Below are 18,939 nucleotides of genomic sequence, written 5' to 3' on the forward strand. Positions count from 1 at the left end.
AAACCACCCAACCTCGAGGACGGAAGCTCCCGCCTGCCCCGTAGTCCAACACGGCAGGCTTTTCTTGTCAGTCTTTATTTTCAAACAGGTTACAGGAGCCAGAGATTAGGGGGAGGGTGGGAAGGCAGAGCTGCTCCAAGATGGGGGGTAGGATGGGAGTGGGGCGAGAGAGGACAGACATCCTGGTTTTGTGGCTCCAGAGAAAATGGCTTTGGTGTTGGTTTAAGGCAGAGGTGGGATGCAGCCTATTTGCACCTCTTCGGTCGAACCGGTTACTAAAATTTTCCGCAGTTCAGAGAACCGGTTATTAATGATTAACTCCACTAGGGACAAGGGGGTAATCTCTGTCCCTGGGTACAACAAATCTCGTCAAGTGGGGGATGCAAAATCGCCCCCCAGGGCCCCCTGCGGCCCCCCTGCCCCCCATGGCACCCCCCCACGTGTGTATGAACTGTATGAAATAATACAATATATAGTAATTCTATTTTTTTTGTTCATTGGTATAAAGGTTGGGAAAGTATTATAGGTAAAGATTTTTCATTTAGTTTTTTTCCCTTGAAAAATTTTAAGAGGAGTTTAAACTACTCTTTAAGATTAAGGACTTTGGATCTCTCCCTCTGTTAGTTTTCCTTCAAGTGGAACAGATAAAGTAGTCATAGGAATCTGAAGGGGAAGTAGAAAGTAGGGAGGGAGGGAAATATGGGAAGGAGGGAGGCAATATAGGATGTTTTAGTTGGGGGGGTTGAGAGAGATAGATCATTAGATATGTTTGTAATATGTTAACAATTGTAAACAGTTTTTGGTTTCTCTCCTTACTTTTGTTATTATTTAAAATCAATCAATATAATTATATTTAAAAAAGAAAAGATGCCGGGGTCCCTCCCTTGCATGCCACCCCTCACTCACTCCCCTCACTCCCCTTCCCTTGCATGCCACCCCTCCCCCTCCCTCCGTTAGGGTGGGTGGGTCATGCCCAGATGCTGGGGCCCCTCCCTTGCATGCCACCCCTCACTCACTCCCCTCACTCCCCTTCCCTTGCATGCCACCCCTCCCCCTCCCTCCGTTAGGGTGGGTGGGTCATGCCCAGATGCTGGGGCCCCTCCCTTGCATGCCACCCCTCACTCCCTCCCCTCACTCCCCTTCCCTTGCATGCCACCCCTCCCCTCCCCCTCCCTCCATTAGGGTGGGTGGACCATGTCCAGATGCTGGGATCCCTCCCTTGCATGCCACCCCTCACTCCCTCCCCTCACTCTCCTTCCCTTGCATGCCACTCCTCCCCTCCCCCTCCCTCCATTAGGGTGGGTGGACCATGTCCAGATGCTGGGGTCCCTCCCTTGCATGCCACCCCTCACTCACTCCCCTCACTCCCCTTCCCTTGCATGCCACTCCTCCCCTCCCCCTCCCTCCATTAGGGTGGGTGGACCATGTCCAGATGCTGGGGTCCCTCCCTTGCATGCCACCCCTCACTCACTCCCCTCACTCCCCTTCCCTTGCATGCCACCCCTCCCTTCCCCCTCCCTCCATTAGGGTGGGTGGACCATTTCCAGATGCTGGGATCCCTCCCTTGCATGCCACCCCTCACTCCCTCCCCTCACTCCCCTTCCCTTGCATGCCACCCCTCCCCTCCCCCTCCCTCCATTAGGGTGGGTGGACCATGTCCAGATGCTGGAGTCCCTCCCTTGTATGCCACCCCTCACTCCCTCCCCTCACTCTCCTTCCCTTGCATGCCACTCCTCCCCTCCCCCTCCCTCCATTAAGGTGGGTGGGCCATGCCCAGATGCTGGGGCCCCTCCCTTGCATGCCACCCCTCACTCACTCCCCTCACTCCCCTTCCCTTGCATGCCACCCCTCCCCTCCCCCTCCCTCCATTAGGGTGAGTGGGTCATGCCCAGATGCTGGGGCCCCTCCCTTGCATGCCACCCCTCACTCACTCCCCTCACTCCCCTTCCCTTGCATGCCACCCCTCCCCTCCCCCTCCCTCCATTAGGGTGGGTGGGCCATGTCCAGATGCAGGGCCCTCTCCCCCTCCCTTGCATGCCACCCCTCCTGCCCTCACTCCCATTTAGCTAACACAATTTTTAAAAGTAAAAAAAGTAAGTCTGATTTGCCAGCCACTTTTCTGTCCACTGCCAGCCACACCAGCCTGAGCCTTTGCTGCCCACCTCTTCCCCTCATGGGCAAGGAGTGGGCAGGTGGCAGATCAGATTTACTTTTTTACCTGCCAAAGGTGAAGGCTCCACCCACCCGCCTGCCCTCCCTTTGCGGGGTTCCTCTGCTTAGGAAAGACTTTTAAAAGTAAGCCTGATCTGCTGGCTGTTGCCACCCGCTGGCTCCTTTCCCTCAAGAGGAAGAGGAAGGCAGCGAAGGCTAAGACCTGGGTGAGGAAGAGGTGGGTGGGCGGGCGGGCGGGTGGGTGGGTGGCTGACAGCAGAGGCGGGCGGCAGCAAGGAGAGCGGGGAGGGAATGACCAAATGCTCACCCCCCACATGGTTAATCCAAGTGGTGCCTGGGATTCCGGCCCCTCTAAATACACCGTTGCTTGCATGTATAAATAAATAACGCAAAGTTAATACATACATAACATATTCAGCAGTAACTCAATTTTACAGATTTTTTTTGCAGCAATGAATCTTACTTCCTTACTTGTAATCTCTGCTTATTTTCCTCTAACTTGTTTTTTCCAAAGAGAGGTCACAGTTGATTAATACAATAACATACAATGGTTCATACCACGATAAATTGCTAATTACTATATGATTTTACAAAACAAAATTAAACAAGCAGAAAGATATAGCATTTAAAGAGACAACACACAGCATATTTAGACTCACGTTTAGATGTTTAGGTGTATGTCTACTCTGACAAAACCGTAAACATTTGTTACCGTGAGATTGCATTATAGCAGTATAAATTTCTTTGATGGACAAAAGTTCATTGTTAAAACATGTGCCAAACTTTTTCAGCCTTACTGATATAGCTTATGCACATTTAGTTGCGTTCCTATTTTTTCCTTAAACCTCCAAGTGATGGTTGGATATATGTCACCATTACATCTGGAGAAAATGGCGTGAAGAAGAAGAAGAAGAAGAAGAAGAAGAAGAAGAAGAAGAAGAAGAGGAGGAGTTTGGATTTATATCCCCCCTTTCTCTCCTGTAAGGAGACTCAAGGTGGCTTACAAGCTCCTTTCTCTTCCTCTCCCCACAACAGACACCTCGTGAGGCAGGTGTGGGACTGAGAGAGTTCTGAGAGAACTGTGACTAGCCCAGGGTCACCCAGCAGGAATGTAGGACTGTGGAAACAAATTTGGTTCACCAGATAAGTCTCTGCCACTCAGGTGGAGGAGTGGGGAATCAAACCCAGTTCTCCAGATTAGAACCCACCTGCTCTTAACCACTACACCACGCTGGCGGATTCCTTGGCATTATACCCCATGGAAGCCCCTCCCCACCCCCTGCCCTCCCCAACTCCACCCCCTAAATCCCCAGGTATTTCGGAAGCTGGAGAACAAAACCCTGCCATCAATACATCTCTATAAAGTCTATGTGGCTGACGGATGGAATTTGTAATGTATCGATTGGGCCTTTAATTAGTGGCTCTTGGTCATAACGGTTTTAATGTAGGTAGCTGATTTGTGTCCAATAGTAACTTCAAGAGAAAGCATTCTGAATGAGTTTCTGAGATTGTAGCTGAAGAAGGAAGCTTTGATTCTCAAAAGCTTATAATCTGGAAATCTTGCTGGTCCTTAGGGTGCTACTGGGGTTGACAGGTTTCCCCTCCCCCCAGCCAACAGCAGTGGGGGGGGTGGGTATAGAATTGCCAGATCCAGAAACTGGAGATTTGAGTTGGAACCTGGGAGCACAAGGACCTTCAGTGGGGTCTAATGTGGGGTCTAGCCCACCCTCCAACGTATCCACTTTCTCCAGGGCAACTCATCTCTGTAGTCTGAAAATGAGATAATTTGGGGAGTCCCCTATGTCCCACCTCGAGGCTGGTATCTCTGGTTGCCACTGGATTCAATTTTTTTCTCTTATTCCATGACATTAAAAGCATGTTCATCCCATGTAATATATTTTGTACTAGCGATACCCGGCCACGCGTTGCTGTGGCAAAATTTCCTCCTCATCAGAGTCCGCAACCCACACAGATGTCCATGCAGGTCCAATGATCGCAAGCATAGCCTTTTGGGCTGGTCAAATAGAACCCTTCTTTCCCTTTTCAACAGCAGATTGGATTCACAATGTTGTATTATGGTTTGTAGTTTGTGCAGTAGAATTCAGGGACGGTCCAACACAGGCTGGCACTGACAGACCTAATTTACCTTGGAGTACGCAATGGCAGAGCCTGGTAGCAGCAACCATTATCTAACCACTCTTCAAAGGTCAGGGCAAACTCAATGTTACTTGGTGGGCACTTACAAGAAGCCCTCCAAACTAGCGTTACTCGAATTAAGAGCGTGCACAGATTGGGTTACTTCAGAGATCTCAGATTAGAACTACCACCCAACTCTGTTTCGGAGTTGGCACTCCAGCAGCGGGTCAACCATCCTCCTACCTTACTCCAGAGTCAGCCTCACTGCAAGCAGACGGTGTTGCAGCCTGGAGGCAGCCAGGCTCCCAAAATGTGCCAAGCTTCTCAGCAGAAGAGCTCCCTGCTGGCAGACTGAGGAGCTGAGTTAAAGGCCTGCCTACCCCACCCGCCCAGACCCAGGAAGGGAAGTCACCTGATGTGAGGGGCTGTGGAGGCCAAGATGTTGGATGCGCCACAGGGGATCTCGGCCTTCATTGGAAGGGTGGCTCCCCGCCCAGAGTCGAGCATGAATGCTGTGGGTCTGACATGGCGCTGCCCGGCGCATCTGCAGACATCCCTCCCGCTCGCCAGGTGCTCTCTCTCTCAGCCGCCTCCCCTCCTTTTATTTATTTATTTGTTTGTTTGTTTTATTAAATTTCTATACCGCCCAACCCTTCCCGAAGAATCAGGCCAGTGTCCATCATTTAAATAACAGTTAAAACCATTTCACCCCAATCAGTTAAAACCATATACAATTTATAAGAATTCAAAGTCCCGATGGCCAGTTAAAATTATTTCCCCTTCCCCTTCCTACCCCATGGGAGGCAGATTTTCCCACAGAAGTGAGATGTTATCCCGGCTGGCCAAATGCCTGGCTGAGTGGAGTCCGTTGCAGGCCCTCTTGAACTCATGTCCGCAGGGGTCCCCTGATCTCACTTGGGGAGCCCTGTTCCCACCAGGTAGGGGCCAGGGGCTGTAAGCCCTGGCCCTTGTAGAAAGAGCTCCAGCGGATGCTTGGGGCCAGGGGATCACCAGGAGGTCCGCCTCCGAGGCCCGGGAGGGCCCCTGACTGATATAGGAGACGGTCCATTAGGTAGCATGCTGGTCCAAGGCGTGAATAGCTTTCCCTCCAGAGGCCTCAGGTGGCCTTCCTGCACCGTCTCCCAGACTCCCTCACGTGCGCAGGCGGAGTGCTTCAACTGATATGGTACGCTATTGCTACCAGGTTCATCCGGCAAGCTTGGGAGGCAATTCCAATTCCAGCCCGCAAAGGACCATCCTTAGTTTAAGCATACAGCTCTTTTGACAATGTTATTTTTGAAGCGGCAACTTTATCTGCGGGGGTTCGAAGACCAAATTGTCCAAGACCCATCACAGCATGGGTCGTGTTGCAGTAGCGTCAGCAGCGTGCATTGCGTTAATGGCCACAGCGCGCGTTGTGTCACCGTCCAGCAGGTGGCACTGGTGTTTTTGGAAAAAGACGTTTTACCTGGGCTAGGTGTGAAATTTCAGGTATCTGAATGTCTAAAAACACGCTCGGATGCGAGTCCTACATTGTCTGAAAATTTCAAAGCATTCTGTCCAGTAGATTCGGAGAGCAACGATAAGAAACAAATGGACACTTTGCTTTTTATTTATATAGATTTAGGCCCTTCTGCACATGCAGAATAATGCACTTTCAATCCACTTTCAATGCACTTTGCAGCAGGATTTTACTGTGCGGAATAGCAAACTCCACTTGCAAACAATTGTGACAGTGGATTGAAAGTGCATTATTCTGCATTTATTGGTTAGTTATTTATTCGCTCTTCTTGTTATACTTGTGTTTTATGATAGTTTTATGTATGATGCTTTGTGTTGTACACCACCCAGATAGGGCGGTATACCAAATTAAACAAACAAAGAAAGAAACAAAGAAACAGATAGATAGATAGATAGATAGATAGATAGATAGATAGATAGATAGATAGATAGATAGATAGATAGATAGATAGATAGATAGATAGATAGATAGATAGATAGATAGATAGATAGATAGATAGATAGATAGATAGATAGATAGATGATAGATGATAGACAGATAGATAGATAGATAGAGAGAGAGAGAATTTGCAGAAGTGGCCTTACAGTTAAAGCTCAGGAAGCTGAAGGAAGAACATGTAATATTGGCTTTCATTCATTGGAACTCCAGATGTGTCCTTAAAATGGGTGTGGGGGCAGAATGGATCAAGCCTGTAGTGCTGGGGAATTCTTCCCATTCTATTCAGAAATTCTCCCTTTTCCAGTATGGGAAAAGTAAAATACGGATACCTTTTCCCACTGCCAGGACAAAAGTAGCCCTATTCTGCATTTGGGGGTTCTGTCACTTAATGCCAGTCTTACGTGTAATTTGACTGGGGCATGGGGGAAAGAGAGAGAGAGAGTTTACATAAGAGATTATATTCCCTTCGAGATAGCTGGTTAGAGACTGGTTGGTTGGCTGGGCTTTTGTGAAAATGACAAAATTGGCATTTCACAAGAAAAAGGGCACAGAGTTGCCAGAATCCTGCATGCCAAAGCAAATGAGCTGGATTCTTATGGTATACTGAAAAAAATGTTGGCATTGGGTTACCATAACACACACATTCCAGTTGGCAGGAAAATGTATAGTTCTATGCCGAGTCCCAGAAAGTTTCCTAGGCGATATTTGCAGACACTGTGAAACTGACTTGCACACTCAACTTTGCGCACACACACAAAGACAATCCTTATGTACACTCCAGATCTGAAGGAGACAGCAGTGCATCGCAACTATGTTAGGTTTGTGGGGTTTCGGGAATCTTAATCAAAGGATAACATTGGGGAGTCCCAGGATTAGAAATGCAGAAGGCAAGGAGGAAGTCTGAAATCCAGGATTTCCACACATGGACTTCAGAATGGATTGGCAAGACTAGGAGTTTTAAAGCACCTTGGAAGTTAACATCTCTCCTTCCATCTCTGATGAGCCTTTTGAGACTTCATGTCTGCGTGGCTGTACATACAAATTGGTTATTTTGCTGTCCTCCCATATGTCCCTCGGCCTCCTCCTTCAGGTGTTGGTCCCAGCTGTGAGACAGCTGCTGTAGGAATGCCAGATGGACAGTACTGTGATGCCAGTGATAACATTCCTGATACGATCTTTGATCCCTGCAGGGCTTTTGGGCTGAATTTCTTGGAATCTTAAATCCTGTGCCGAGTTACTTATGAGCCTGTCCTCTACCAACCCACTCCCCCAGTCTTTCATAAAATGTCTTTTTCTGAAGCTCTTCCGTGCTTGTTTTTAACAGCTGCTAAATGAGCGGATGTGGACACAATAGGGCTTGCGATATTTCACTAGACTAAGGTGACCAGATTTTTTTTTTGTATTGCAGGTAGCGCCTCCGCTAGCCTCCCATTACCCTTTTAGTAGTGGCTCCCCAGTCAGGGAACAGGGGAAGCACCCAGAAGGTGCAATGGGGCGCTTCCCATTTCCCTGACCAGAAGGCTACCGCCATAAAACTGGCAATGAGCCATTAATCGTAATCGGGACAATGGCATAAGCCAATGAGGACTACTCATAAGCGTGAGTGTCCCAGCAATCAGGAGCGGATGAGATGCACCGTACACTAGACCTGATGTGGTGGGAGCCATGTTTGTTATTCTTATATAAGAATGAAATGCATGTTTGCATCTAACCCAAATGACACGAAAAGTTGTGGAAACTCGCCAGAACTCTTCAGCGTGCACGATGTTATAAATAGGCTTGCCAACATCCAAGTGGGGGCTGGAGTCTACCGGAGGTAACAATTGATCTCTAGACTACCAAGATCAGTTTTCCCCTGGTGAAAATTATCAGTTTGAAAGACAGACATTATGGTATTACTGTAGCTTCTAGGTGAAATCCCTCCTCAAACTCCCCCTTCCACAAGCTCTGCCCCAAAATGTTCAGGAATTTCTCAGGCCAGAGTTGAGAACCTTAAGTGAGCACAACAAAATGGCTGCCTCCATCTTGACCCAACTGGGCCCCTGTGGTTAACCTTAAAACATGAGGCTGGGCAGCACAAACAAAAACACAGTGTAACATTTTGTTGTATTGCAATGAATTCGTAGAGGAAAGAACAGGGCAGAGATGCGAAGTAGTTGTTTTGCTGAACTTTACTTGATAACAAATGAATTTATACTTAATATAGGAACAGCAAACTCTATTTAGGCAAGTGCTTAGTCTGGGTATCTGTGGAGTCTATCTGTGCCTGTGTGTCTGCCTGTGTGTCTGCCTCTACTCTTTTGTTGGAAGAAGAAAGGAAACTTTCCAGAAGTCCTTGTAATTCCAGACATGTGACTTCAGTATTCTATCTACATACTCAACAGTAAACTCTTATTTGACTGAATGAGCAGCAGATATAAAACTCAGTCATGGACATCAGGATGGCATCAATGTGGGGAGATATCTCAGGCAAGGTTCTGATCAGGAGATCAGGTCTCAGGTCTCCCCATCTCCTATTAGCTCCCATTGGAAACAATGGGGGATAGGGGCACCCCCTTTGGGAGTCCATAACTTTGGACTCCCTGAACCAAACCTCACCAAACCTGGGAGATAGCATAAGGACAGTCTCCTGATAATACGCTGAAATTTTGGTGCTACCCAATACACAAACTTCCGCCTACCAGACCAAAATGGAAAACCACTAAAATGCAAAACAGACCCAGCATTTTGATGCCCCACTGGGTGCGTGCCTGGGCAGCTTCTTACTGCTTGCTTAATGGGCATTACATGGTGGCTTGTGAGGTAATTTTGGAATTCACTTGCACTGTATTCAGACCCATTATCTGAGACTAAAATTTCTGGCGCTCTTCCATGCTTGTTTTTGACAGCTGCTACATAAGCTTTGAACTTATTCAATACTTGATCTTTTGATTTGAAAAAATACACATGGGCAAATCCGCTTGCTGCAGATTTTTATTTGTTTCCCCCAACAGAAGGTGCTGGAGGTCCAGTTAGGTCTGAGGACCTGAGGGTACTTTTCTTTTTCTCCTACTGCTTGTTGCCCTGAATAATGAGAAGCAGTTTGTTTGGCCTCAATGCATATTTCACAGTGGCTCATTCCGCACATGCAGAATAATGCACTTTCAAACTGCTTTCAGTGCTCTTTGAAGCTGTGCAGAATAGCAAAATCCACTTGCAAACAGTTGTGAAAGTGGTTTAAAAACGCATTATTTTGCATGTGCAGAAGGGGCCAATGTTCCAATACTTTTGTTGCATTCGATTAGTTTTAATCACACCCTTTAATAAGTTTTCTTGCTGAATCCATACTTCTGTACCCTAATTTTACATGCCAGACATGAACACAACTGAAGTGAGAGCAGTCTTCCTTTTTATGTGATAAATGGCTCTCTCAACATTTTCAACATCTCTTAGAAAAGGTTTCCAATCTTTTCAGCTTTGAGTGCCATATCAAGTTTTGGATTATAAATGCAACATATTTCTCCATCCATTATAATCTTGCTTCCACCATTCATCAATCTAGGCACTGGTATTAAATTTTCACAAGTTTCAGATAAATACAGTGTCTCTATTAGGTCATGCTATACTGTCTCCCCAGTAGAACTCAAAATATCCATTCTCACAGTACCTTTTCCATATACTTTCAGTGGTTTACCATCAGTTCGCAAAGGTTACCATTATCTTCTTCACTTTCTTTCAGTTCAATGAAATATTTTTAATTATTGCAAATGTGGGGAAAAGATCCAGAGTCCAAAAGAAATAAATTTATTTTAATGTTGCAGTCATTTGTGATCACGTTTGCCTCTTTTGTTTGCCTCTTTTCTGTAACTGAAGGGATTTTCTCTTTTTCTTTGGCCCCTTCCGCACACGCAAAATAATGCATTTTCAAACCACTTTCACAACTGTTTGCAAGTGGATTTTGCTATTCCACACAGCTTCAAAGAGCACTGAAAGCAGTTTGAAAGTGCATTATTCTGCATGTGCGGAACGAGCCTTTGTCTTTACAGCTAAAGTTCTATTAACATGACTTCTTTTATAAGCATTACTTGGTTCTTCCCCTCTGCCTCTTTTTTCACAACAATATTTAGTCAAACAATATTTAGTCTTCCACAGTTAAAACAAATTACTTCATTGGCACAATCCAGTCTAAGGACAGAAAAGCCTTTTGTTGCATTTGATGGTTTCCTTTCTACATCTCTAAGGCCCTTTCTGCACTGGCGTTAAGTGGCAGCCTGGGGACGGCAAAAACGCCGTCCCCAGGGAGCCATTTGCACAGGGGGCGCAGCTGCTGCGCAGCCGCGCCGCCCGACCGGCGCGAAGCCGGCATTTCCAAACCTTGCTCGGGGAGCGAGGTTGTTGGGAAATGCCAGCTTGGAGCCGCTGCCGTGTGAACGGCAGCGGCTCCAAGGCACCCTCCCCCCCACTCCCACCCTTTACTTACCTGGTCTCCGGCCCTCCGGCGCGTCGCCGAGGCCTGGGGACATGCCCCCCTGCCCTCGTGCTGAAGCAGGCCCGGCGCGGGGCCAGGCGTGTCGCGAACACCGACAGCGATGCCGGAGAACCGAAGATATCACCCGGGTTGGCTGGGCTCCGCGAAGCGCCGTGCGTCCCGGCTGTTCTGGGACCGTTCATCGCGAGCGGTCCCAGGAGATGAATCAGCCGAATCGCGTCAGCCAACCCCCAGCGACGCCGTGCGGAAACGGCCAAAGATAATTCAGGATCTGCACCTGGTGATTGAGGAGCAGATCCAGCTTCTTGCATTGCAGCAATTTATATTGCTCTAGGTAGCATCTAGGTGACAGAGGGGTGCTTTCACTTCAATGTGATTGATTGATTGATTGATTGATTGATTGATTGATTGATTGATTGATTGATTGATTGATTGATTGGATTTGTATACCCACTTCCCAGACCAGAATTGGTGAACAACAGCTGCAAATGGCTGCGACCAATAATCATCACATTAGCAACAACCATCAAAAAATCCTATCAATAAGCATGAAATAATAAACAATTGCTGCAAGATACATGTAACCTGCCTGCTATTATATGTAAAGGGCCTTTTCTTTCTCTCTATTGATCTTTGTGGCTTGACACCAATTGTTGATAACTAGGCTAGTGATCCTGGCGGGCTGCTCTCCAGGGAGACGGGATGTGTGCCGGTTGCTCTGTGGAGTATTAGGCGAACCGGGTGGCTGTATCTATCCCTATCGCAATGTTGGGGTGCCTAAGCTCCAAAATAACTCTGGCCCTTTCATACGGGCCATTACTTGGCAACAGGGGCGGCAAAACACCGTCCCAGGCCGCCCGTTCACTGAAGCGCCGCTGCATTGCGCTTGCCGCCCTACATACCCGGGCAGCCGATCCCCATGCAGCGTTCCCGTCGCTCGGAGCGCGGTGAAATGCGGCTGGAAGCACCGTCGCGAACAACAGCCGGCTTCCCGGCGCTGGCTCCCTGTGCACACCTTGTCCCGGGCCTCCGTCGCGAGGAGCCTGGGACGCGCCCTAAGCCACTGCGGCGCGGGGCAGTGTCCCCAGGCTCGGTGCTGAAGGCTCCAGGCCACTCCAGGCTCGGCTGGGCGCTGGCTCAGGGAGCAGAGCTGCCTGGGTCTTTCTAGGACCCGTCTGTGGGACGGTCCACAGCATCGTCAGTGGTCAAGTGCATCCAACCGGCCGCTTCCGCATTCGTGCGGAAACAGCCTCTGTTCACACTTTCTCTGGGAAAACAGGAGAGGGAACAGATTGGGGACAAAGAGACTCAGAAAAGCCAGGTCTGGCAGAACTAGCTTTCTAAAACTGGGGACCTCGTTGCCTTTCAATAAATGCTACTGATTAAGAATCTAGAGTCTATTTATTTGATTGGCTAAAGGTCCAAGACCTAACAGGTGATTAGCTGTAAATTCAGGGGATCCCCGGTCCCAAAAGCGGCATCCCTAGTTCCAGGAAAGGTGCTTGCAGGCACCATGGCACCCACAGGTACAATATTGGGGACCCCTGCCCTACAGTGTGGCCCAAAGTATGTATGTAAACAACCTGCCTCTGAAGCAAGATACCTTTGACTGTCTTCAGTGACCACTTGGGGCTGCCTGCTAACATTAGGGGCCAGGAGCTCAACTGGAAGAATATGCAGAACTGATGGGGAGAGGAAAAGTTTTATCTGATTTACAGTTACCGCTGCTCCCCACTGAGGGTTGTTTGTTGTGTCAATAAAAGAGCGGGGGCACTCCTACTTTGCATACGACCAGAGAATTAAAAGCTTTCTCTTCTTTAGCAGCAGTGGCGTAGGAGGTTAAGAGCTCGGGTATCTAATCTGAAGGAACCAGGTTTGATTCCCAGCTCTGCCGCCTGAGCTGTGGAGGCTTCTCTGGGGAATTCAGATTAGCCTGTGCACTCCCACACACGCCAGCTGGGTGACCTTGGGCTAGTCACAGCTTCTCGGGCTCTCTCAATACCACCTCCCAGGGTGTTTGTTGTGAGGGGAAGGGCAAAGGAGGGTGTAAGCCTTTGAGTCTCCACAGGGAGGGGGGATATAAATCCAAACTCTTCTTCTTCTTCTTCTTCTTCTTCTTCTTCTTCTTCTTCTTCTTCTTCTTCTTCTTCTTCTTCTTCTTCTTCTTCTTCTTCTTCTTCTTCTTCTTCTTCTTCTTCTTCTTCTTCTTTATTTGTATACAGTGTGACACTGAGTTTAGAGTCTGGAGCTGAGCCTCAGTGGGATGCCACTTTATTTTGGAAAGGAGAAACCCCTAATGCTTGTCCAGGACTCGGAGCAACCCGGTTTGAAGTTCCTAAAGACCCTTATGATCTCCTGAACAGTTGGGACAGACCTGAGTCATCACCACCACCACCCCCAACCTTCAGATGTGGCTCCCCTCCAAGGATAACTCTGCTACAGCAATGCGTTCTTTGCATTCCAGGAGTGCATTTCCTCCCCCTCTCCATCTTCTTGGTAATTAGCCTGGCTGGGTTCCTCTGGATTTACTCTTGTTTCAGCATGAGGGCAGGAGCAGCGGCAGCCAGACAGGTTAACACGGGACTTGCCGAAACCAGCGGTGCTCAGAGAGACCTCAAAATCCCAAGGGGCGGCTTGGGAGAAACTTGTCTGGGAGAATCCTGCCGAGGATGGTTGAGTTTACGACACCAGGATTCGCGGCTTCGTGTGATGCTGGATTGACTAAGTCTGGAGGGTTAGCTGAGGTGGATTCCACACGGGGCCAATATAACGGGTTTAGAAGGCCATACAAGAAGAAGAAGAAGAAGAAGAAGAAGAAGAAGAAGAAGAAGAAGAAGAAGAAGAAGAAGAAGAAGAAGAAGAAGAAGAAGAAGAAGAAGAAGAAGAAGAAGAAGAAGAAGAAGAGGAAGAGGAACAGGAACAGGAACAGGAACAGGAAGAAGAAGAAGAGGAGGAGGAGGAGTTTGGATTTATATCCCCCCTTTCTCTCCTGCAGGAGACTCAAAGGGGCTTACAATCTCCTTGCCCTTCCCCCTCACAACAAACACCCCTGGCCAGAAGTGGGTGGGACTGAGAGAGCTCGAAGCTGTGACTAGCCAAGGTCACCAGCTGGAGTGTGTTAAGGTGCCAGGCTAATCTGAATTCCCCAGATAAGCCTCCACAGCTCAGGCAGCAGAGCTGGGAATCAAACCCGGTTCCTCCAGATTAGATACAAGCCATTGAAGGGGGAGGGGGACACTTCACACAGGTTCCATCCTCAAAACAAGTTTGCCCTATTTTATTTCCCACAGCCCGGGATTTTTGGAAACCACAAAACCAGCAATCCTGCTGCAAAATCCCAGGTTGGAGCCTCTCCCACGCGAAAGGCCAGGCAGGAGGCTGTTTACTTCCCTTCCTTCCGCCACGCAGTCCACAGTCAGGGGAAATCCACCCGCCGCAGTAATACGTTCCTTATTGCCCTGCCGTTGCAGGAGATCACCCCTTCTTTACTTTTTTTATTTTGAGTGTGCACATGTGCAGCCTCACATGAAGCGCCAACCCGTCCGCCAGTATTAAGGATGATTGGCATGGCTGCGGGGGTTCCTTTCTATATGCCTGCGCTGTGCAGCTATGCATGTGTTGCAGGTCATAAAAAGAGAGAAGCATCTCCACGCGAAGGTGCGAAAGCAACCCCAATTGTTCCATGGGCTCCAATTGCTGCCTGCACGGCACACAAGTTAGCAGGAAAAAGGGAAATGGGTTCTTTTCCAACGACTGGACCCCATTATACATTTGTGGTGTGGAATCCATCTTTGTTCATCTATGCCTGCAAAAATACCCCCCGAGATCTTATGTGTGTGAAGCGCCGTCATGTCACTTCTGATTTATGAATGAATGTCCTCCGATACATCCTATAGTGAACAGCCTTCCTCAGGTCTGACAAACTGAAGGCCGTGGCTTCCTTCATTGAATCAATTCATCTCTGTTGGACTTTCCACTTTTCCTGCTGCCTTCAGGTTTTTCTAGCTTTATTGTCTTCTCAGAGGCCCACTCCGCCCATGCAGAATAATGCACTTTCAATCCACTTTCAATGCACTTTGAAGCTGGATTTTTACTGTGCAGAATAGCAAAATCCACTTGCAAACCATTGTGAAAGTGGACTGAAAGTGCATTTTTCTGCATGTGTGGAAGGGGCCATAACACAACAGTCACAACTTGGTTGTTTTAGCTTCTAGGGAGAGTTCCAGCTTGATTTGTCTTTGGGGCAGTCTGAAGCATGTGTAAGACTCTCCTCCAACCCCACATTTCAAATGAGATGTCTTTCTTCCTCTCAGCTTTCTTCATTATCCAACTTTCACACTCACCCATGGTAATGAGGACTATTGTGGTATGACTTAACTTGACAGTGGTTGCCAGCGACACAACCTTACACTTAAGGGATAACTTCAAGCTGCTTCTTGGCTGCCCTTCCCAGTCTTAATCCCCTTCTGATTTCTTGGTCGCAACCTCTCTTTTGGTGGATGACTGAGCCAAGGGAGGGAAAATCTTTCACAATTTCAGTTTCCTCACAGTCAGTCTTAAAGATCTGTAATTCATCCGCAGTCGTTGGGTTTTGTCTTCTTGATGCTCAGCTGTAATCCTGCTTTGGTGCTCTCTGATTTTAACCTTCATAGAAGTCGGAAGGAGTCATGGTAGCTGTTTGCGCTCTTCGGGATTCTCCACCAGTTATGTGGTGTCATCTGTTGTCTACACAGACCCACAGCCAGAAAATTTACTTGGAGGGGTGGGGGGATGAGTACAGCAATGGTCATCAGTCCATCATAATTTATGTTCTCCATTATTATCTATCCATCTATCCATCTATCTATCCATCCATCCATCCTTCCTTCCATCCATCCATCCATCCATCCATCCATCCATCCATCCATCCATCCATCCATCTTCCATCCATCCATCCATCCATCTTCCATCCATCCATCCATCCATCCATCCATCCATCCATCCATCCATCCATCATCTTCCACTCATCCATCATCCATCATCCATCATCCATCATCCATCCATCCATCCATCCATCCATCCATCCATCCATCCATCCTTCCATCCATCCATCCATCCATCCATCCATCCATCCATCCATCCATCCATCCATCCATCCATCCATCCATCCATCCATCCATCTATCTATCTATCTATCTATCTATCTATCTATCTATCTATCTATCTATCTATCTATCTATCTATCTATCTATCTATCTATCTATCTATCTATCTATCTATCTATCTATCTATCTATCTATCTATCTATCATCTATCTATCATCTATCTATCTATCTATCATCTATCTATCTATCTATGCATGCTTTCTTGTCCGTTTCCAAGTTTTGCAGTGGAGACTCAAGGCAGTTACATGGTGTAAAGCAATGCAATTGAATAGTTGGAGGGATCTAATAAGCAATGCAATAGAGCTAAGATTTCAAAAAATTAGAAAAGTGCAAATACAACGTTTCAGACATCCTCTATCACTCCTCCCACCACTTTTTAAATTGGGACATTTCAGTCCTGCCAACTGCTAATTCTATTCCAGCCGATTGCATAGAGAATCCACCTTTGGAAGATTTGTGAGAGGATCCACACCTTATTGACTCAGGTCTTTCCTTATTTTACAAAGAGAATTTTCACTTGGAAGACTTGTGGTCGGTTTCATGCCAACTCTAGCGCTGGTTGGAGGGGCAGCACAAATGATCGATGGGGCCCAGCCCCCTTTTGCGCCACCGTGGCTACGGACTTCCATCTGCAAATCTCAGATGGTGAATGTTTTTTCCACCAGTTCACTCCATCAAAAGCTATCATGGCCTAGAGCCCAGTCAATCAGACACCAACCCACAATAGTCTCTGCCCGCTGCTTTCTGTGTATTCCACTCCCAAATCTTTTTTTCTTTACACAAACACAAGTACCTGATCCCAGCTCGTCACATCCTCCAAGTTCTCGTGGGTCCTTAAGAGAACAATTGGGGACTGGTGGTGGGAGGTGCCGTCAAGTTGCAGCCAACTTCTGGTAACCCTGTAGGGTTTTCTAGGTAAGAGCATTCAGAAATGGTTTGCCACTGCCTGCCTTTGTGTTGTGACCCTGCGTTTCCTTGTTGGTCTCCCATCCAAATACTAACCAGGGCTGACCTTGCTTAGCTTTCAATGTCCCACAAGATCTGTCCAGCTTGGGCCACCCAATTGTTATGGGACTGTCTTCGACCAATGAGCACTCACGAGAATCAACAGACTGTGAACCTCACCTCCTTCAAGATGAATTGAATCACCTAAACAGGGCTCTACAGGCTAATGGTTACTCTAATACAGAAATCAGAAGGGCTGCAAGACCAAGAACAAGCCACATGAACAAAGATAAAGAGCCATCTAGAGGGAAAGTGTTCTTACCATACATCAAGGGAACCACGGATCGCATAGGAAAACTGATGAAGACGCACAACCTACAAACAATCTACAGACCCACAAAGAAAATTCAACAGATGCTACGTTCAGCAAAGGATAAGAGGGATCCTTTAGCTACTGCAGGAGTCTATCGCATACCATGCAGCTGTGGACAAGTCTACATAGGAACCACCAAACGCAGCGCGCAGACACACATCAAAGAACACGAAAGGCACTGCAGACTATTTCAGCCAGAAAAATCAGCAATAGCAGAACACATGATAAACCAACCTGGACACAGAATATTATTTGAAAAAAACAGAAATTCTGGACCACTCTGAAAGCCACTACGTCAGACTACACAGAGAAGCAATTGAAATCCATAAGCACATGGACAATTTTAACAGAAAGGAAGAAACTATGAAAATGAACAGAACTTGGCTGCCAGTTTTGAAAAATACTAGAGTCAAGACAGTGTCTAACCAGCTCCACACAAACACCGGATGACCATAGACAAAAGAAACAAAGGCCAGGATACTTCTATTCAGATGCTCCCACCAGTGACCTTGCTATCTCCAGTGTTACTCCCAGGCTATAGTCTTCATTGTTACTCATACTTCTATTCAGATGCCCTCAACTATTGACCTGGGTGCCTTCTTTGTTACTCACAGACAATGTTTCTCCATCCACCCTGGACACTCCAACAGATATATATACTCCACTTGCTTTCCCAACATCAGATCCTCTGAAGATGCCAGCCACAGATGCAGGCGAAATGTCAGGAGAGAATGCTGCTAGAACACGGCCATACAGCCCGGAAACCACACAGCATCCAAATCAACAGACTATTACGATCATTAAGTGGATAAAGACACAACATTCCCATTTTTATATGCAAAAGCAGACAAGGCCCCATACCGAGTTTCCCCCAAAGCAAACAATGGGATCTCAGAGTCCCATTCCCCCCCAGCACTTTCTTACCAACTGGTATTTTTAAAAAAATATACACAGACTTTAGGATGTTGTGGTCTTTCAGGCCAGCCACAGATGTAAGCGAAACGTCAGGAGAAAATACTACTGGAACACGGCCATACAACCTGAAAAACCCACAACATCCTAGTGATTCCAGCTGTGAAAGCGTTCGACAATACACACGCAATCTTTCTGTTAAGTTTAAGGATTTCATACTTCAATATGTGTCGGTGGCTTCTGCAACTGGATTTTCAACTAACTACTGGCCGTGTCCTCTCCAACAAATGGGACCCGTCTGACATTTAACAAGCCACCAACCATCTGAAACCGTCCTTGCCCTTAAAAGTTGGCGTCTTCAAGCCACCAGCATCCACGAAGAACCCGGTGTGGGAAAGCTTACGTAAAATCCCACCTCCTTATGCTATAACGGGAGAGAAGTGAGTCTTTCTCACCACCTGTACCTCTTTTCAATGCCAGGAGCCGAAGCCCTGGAAAATATGAAAAGGTATATTTAACATCTGCATTGGTATTTCCTACTAATCACGGATGGTTTCTCTACAGATGTTTTTTCCAGACATAGCTATGTATATTCTACTGTGTCTGGGGTGGTACTGAAGTATGGGTAAAACTGTTCAAACAGAAATAAAATTTCAAAATAGGGGAAGGAAAAACCCTCAAGTTCAAACTTGTGTTCTCCCTAATTATTATTTTTTTCAGCCATCCAACAATGTATGGCCGTTTCCACACGAATGCGGAAGCGGCCGGGTCGGCGCTGGGACCGTCCGCACGGACGGTCCTGGAAAGAGCCGGGCAGCCGGCGTCGCAG

General features: G+C 47.4%; 1 protein-coding gene across 1 annotated transcript in view; it reads left to right on the plus strand.

Annotated features, from left to right (window-relative positions):
* The first annotated feature begins 12,249 nt into the window (after window positions 1-12,249).
* The window catches only part of LOC125428002 (neural cell adhesion molecule L1-like), a 76,130-nt gene continuing 69,440 nt past the window's right edge, over window positions 12,250-18,939 (plus strand). Inside the window, exon 1 of the mRNA XM_048487575.1 lies at window positions 12,250-12,262. Within this exon, the coding sequence (XP_048343532.1) occupies window positions 12,250-12,262 (13 nt within the window). The remainder of the gene's footprint in view (window positions 12,263-18,939) is intronic.

This window comes from Sphaerodactylus townsendi, linkage group LG03 (assembly GCF_021028975.2).
Source record: "Sphaerodactylus townsendi isolate TG3544 linkage group LG03, MPM_Stown_v2.3, whole genome shotgun sequence".
NCBI lineage: Eukaryota > Metazoa > Chordata > Lepidosauria > Squamata > Sphaerodactylidae > Sphaerodactylus > Sphaerodactylus townsendi.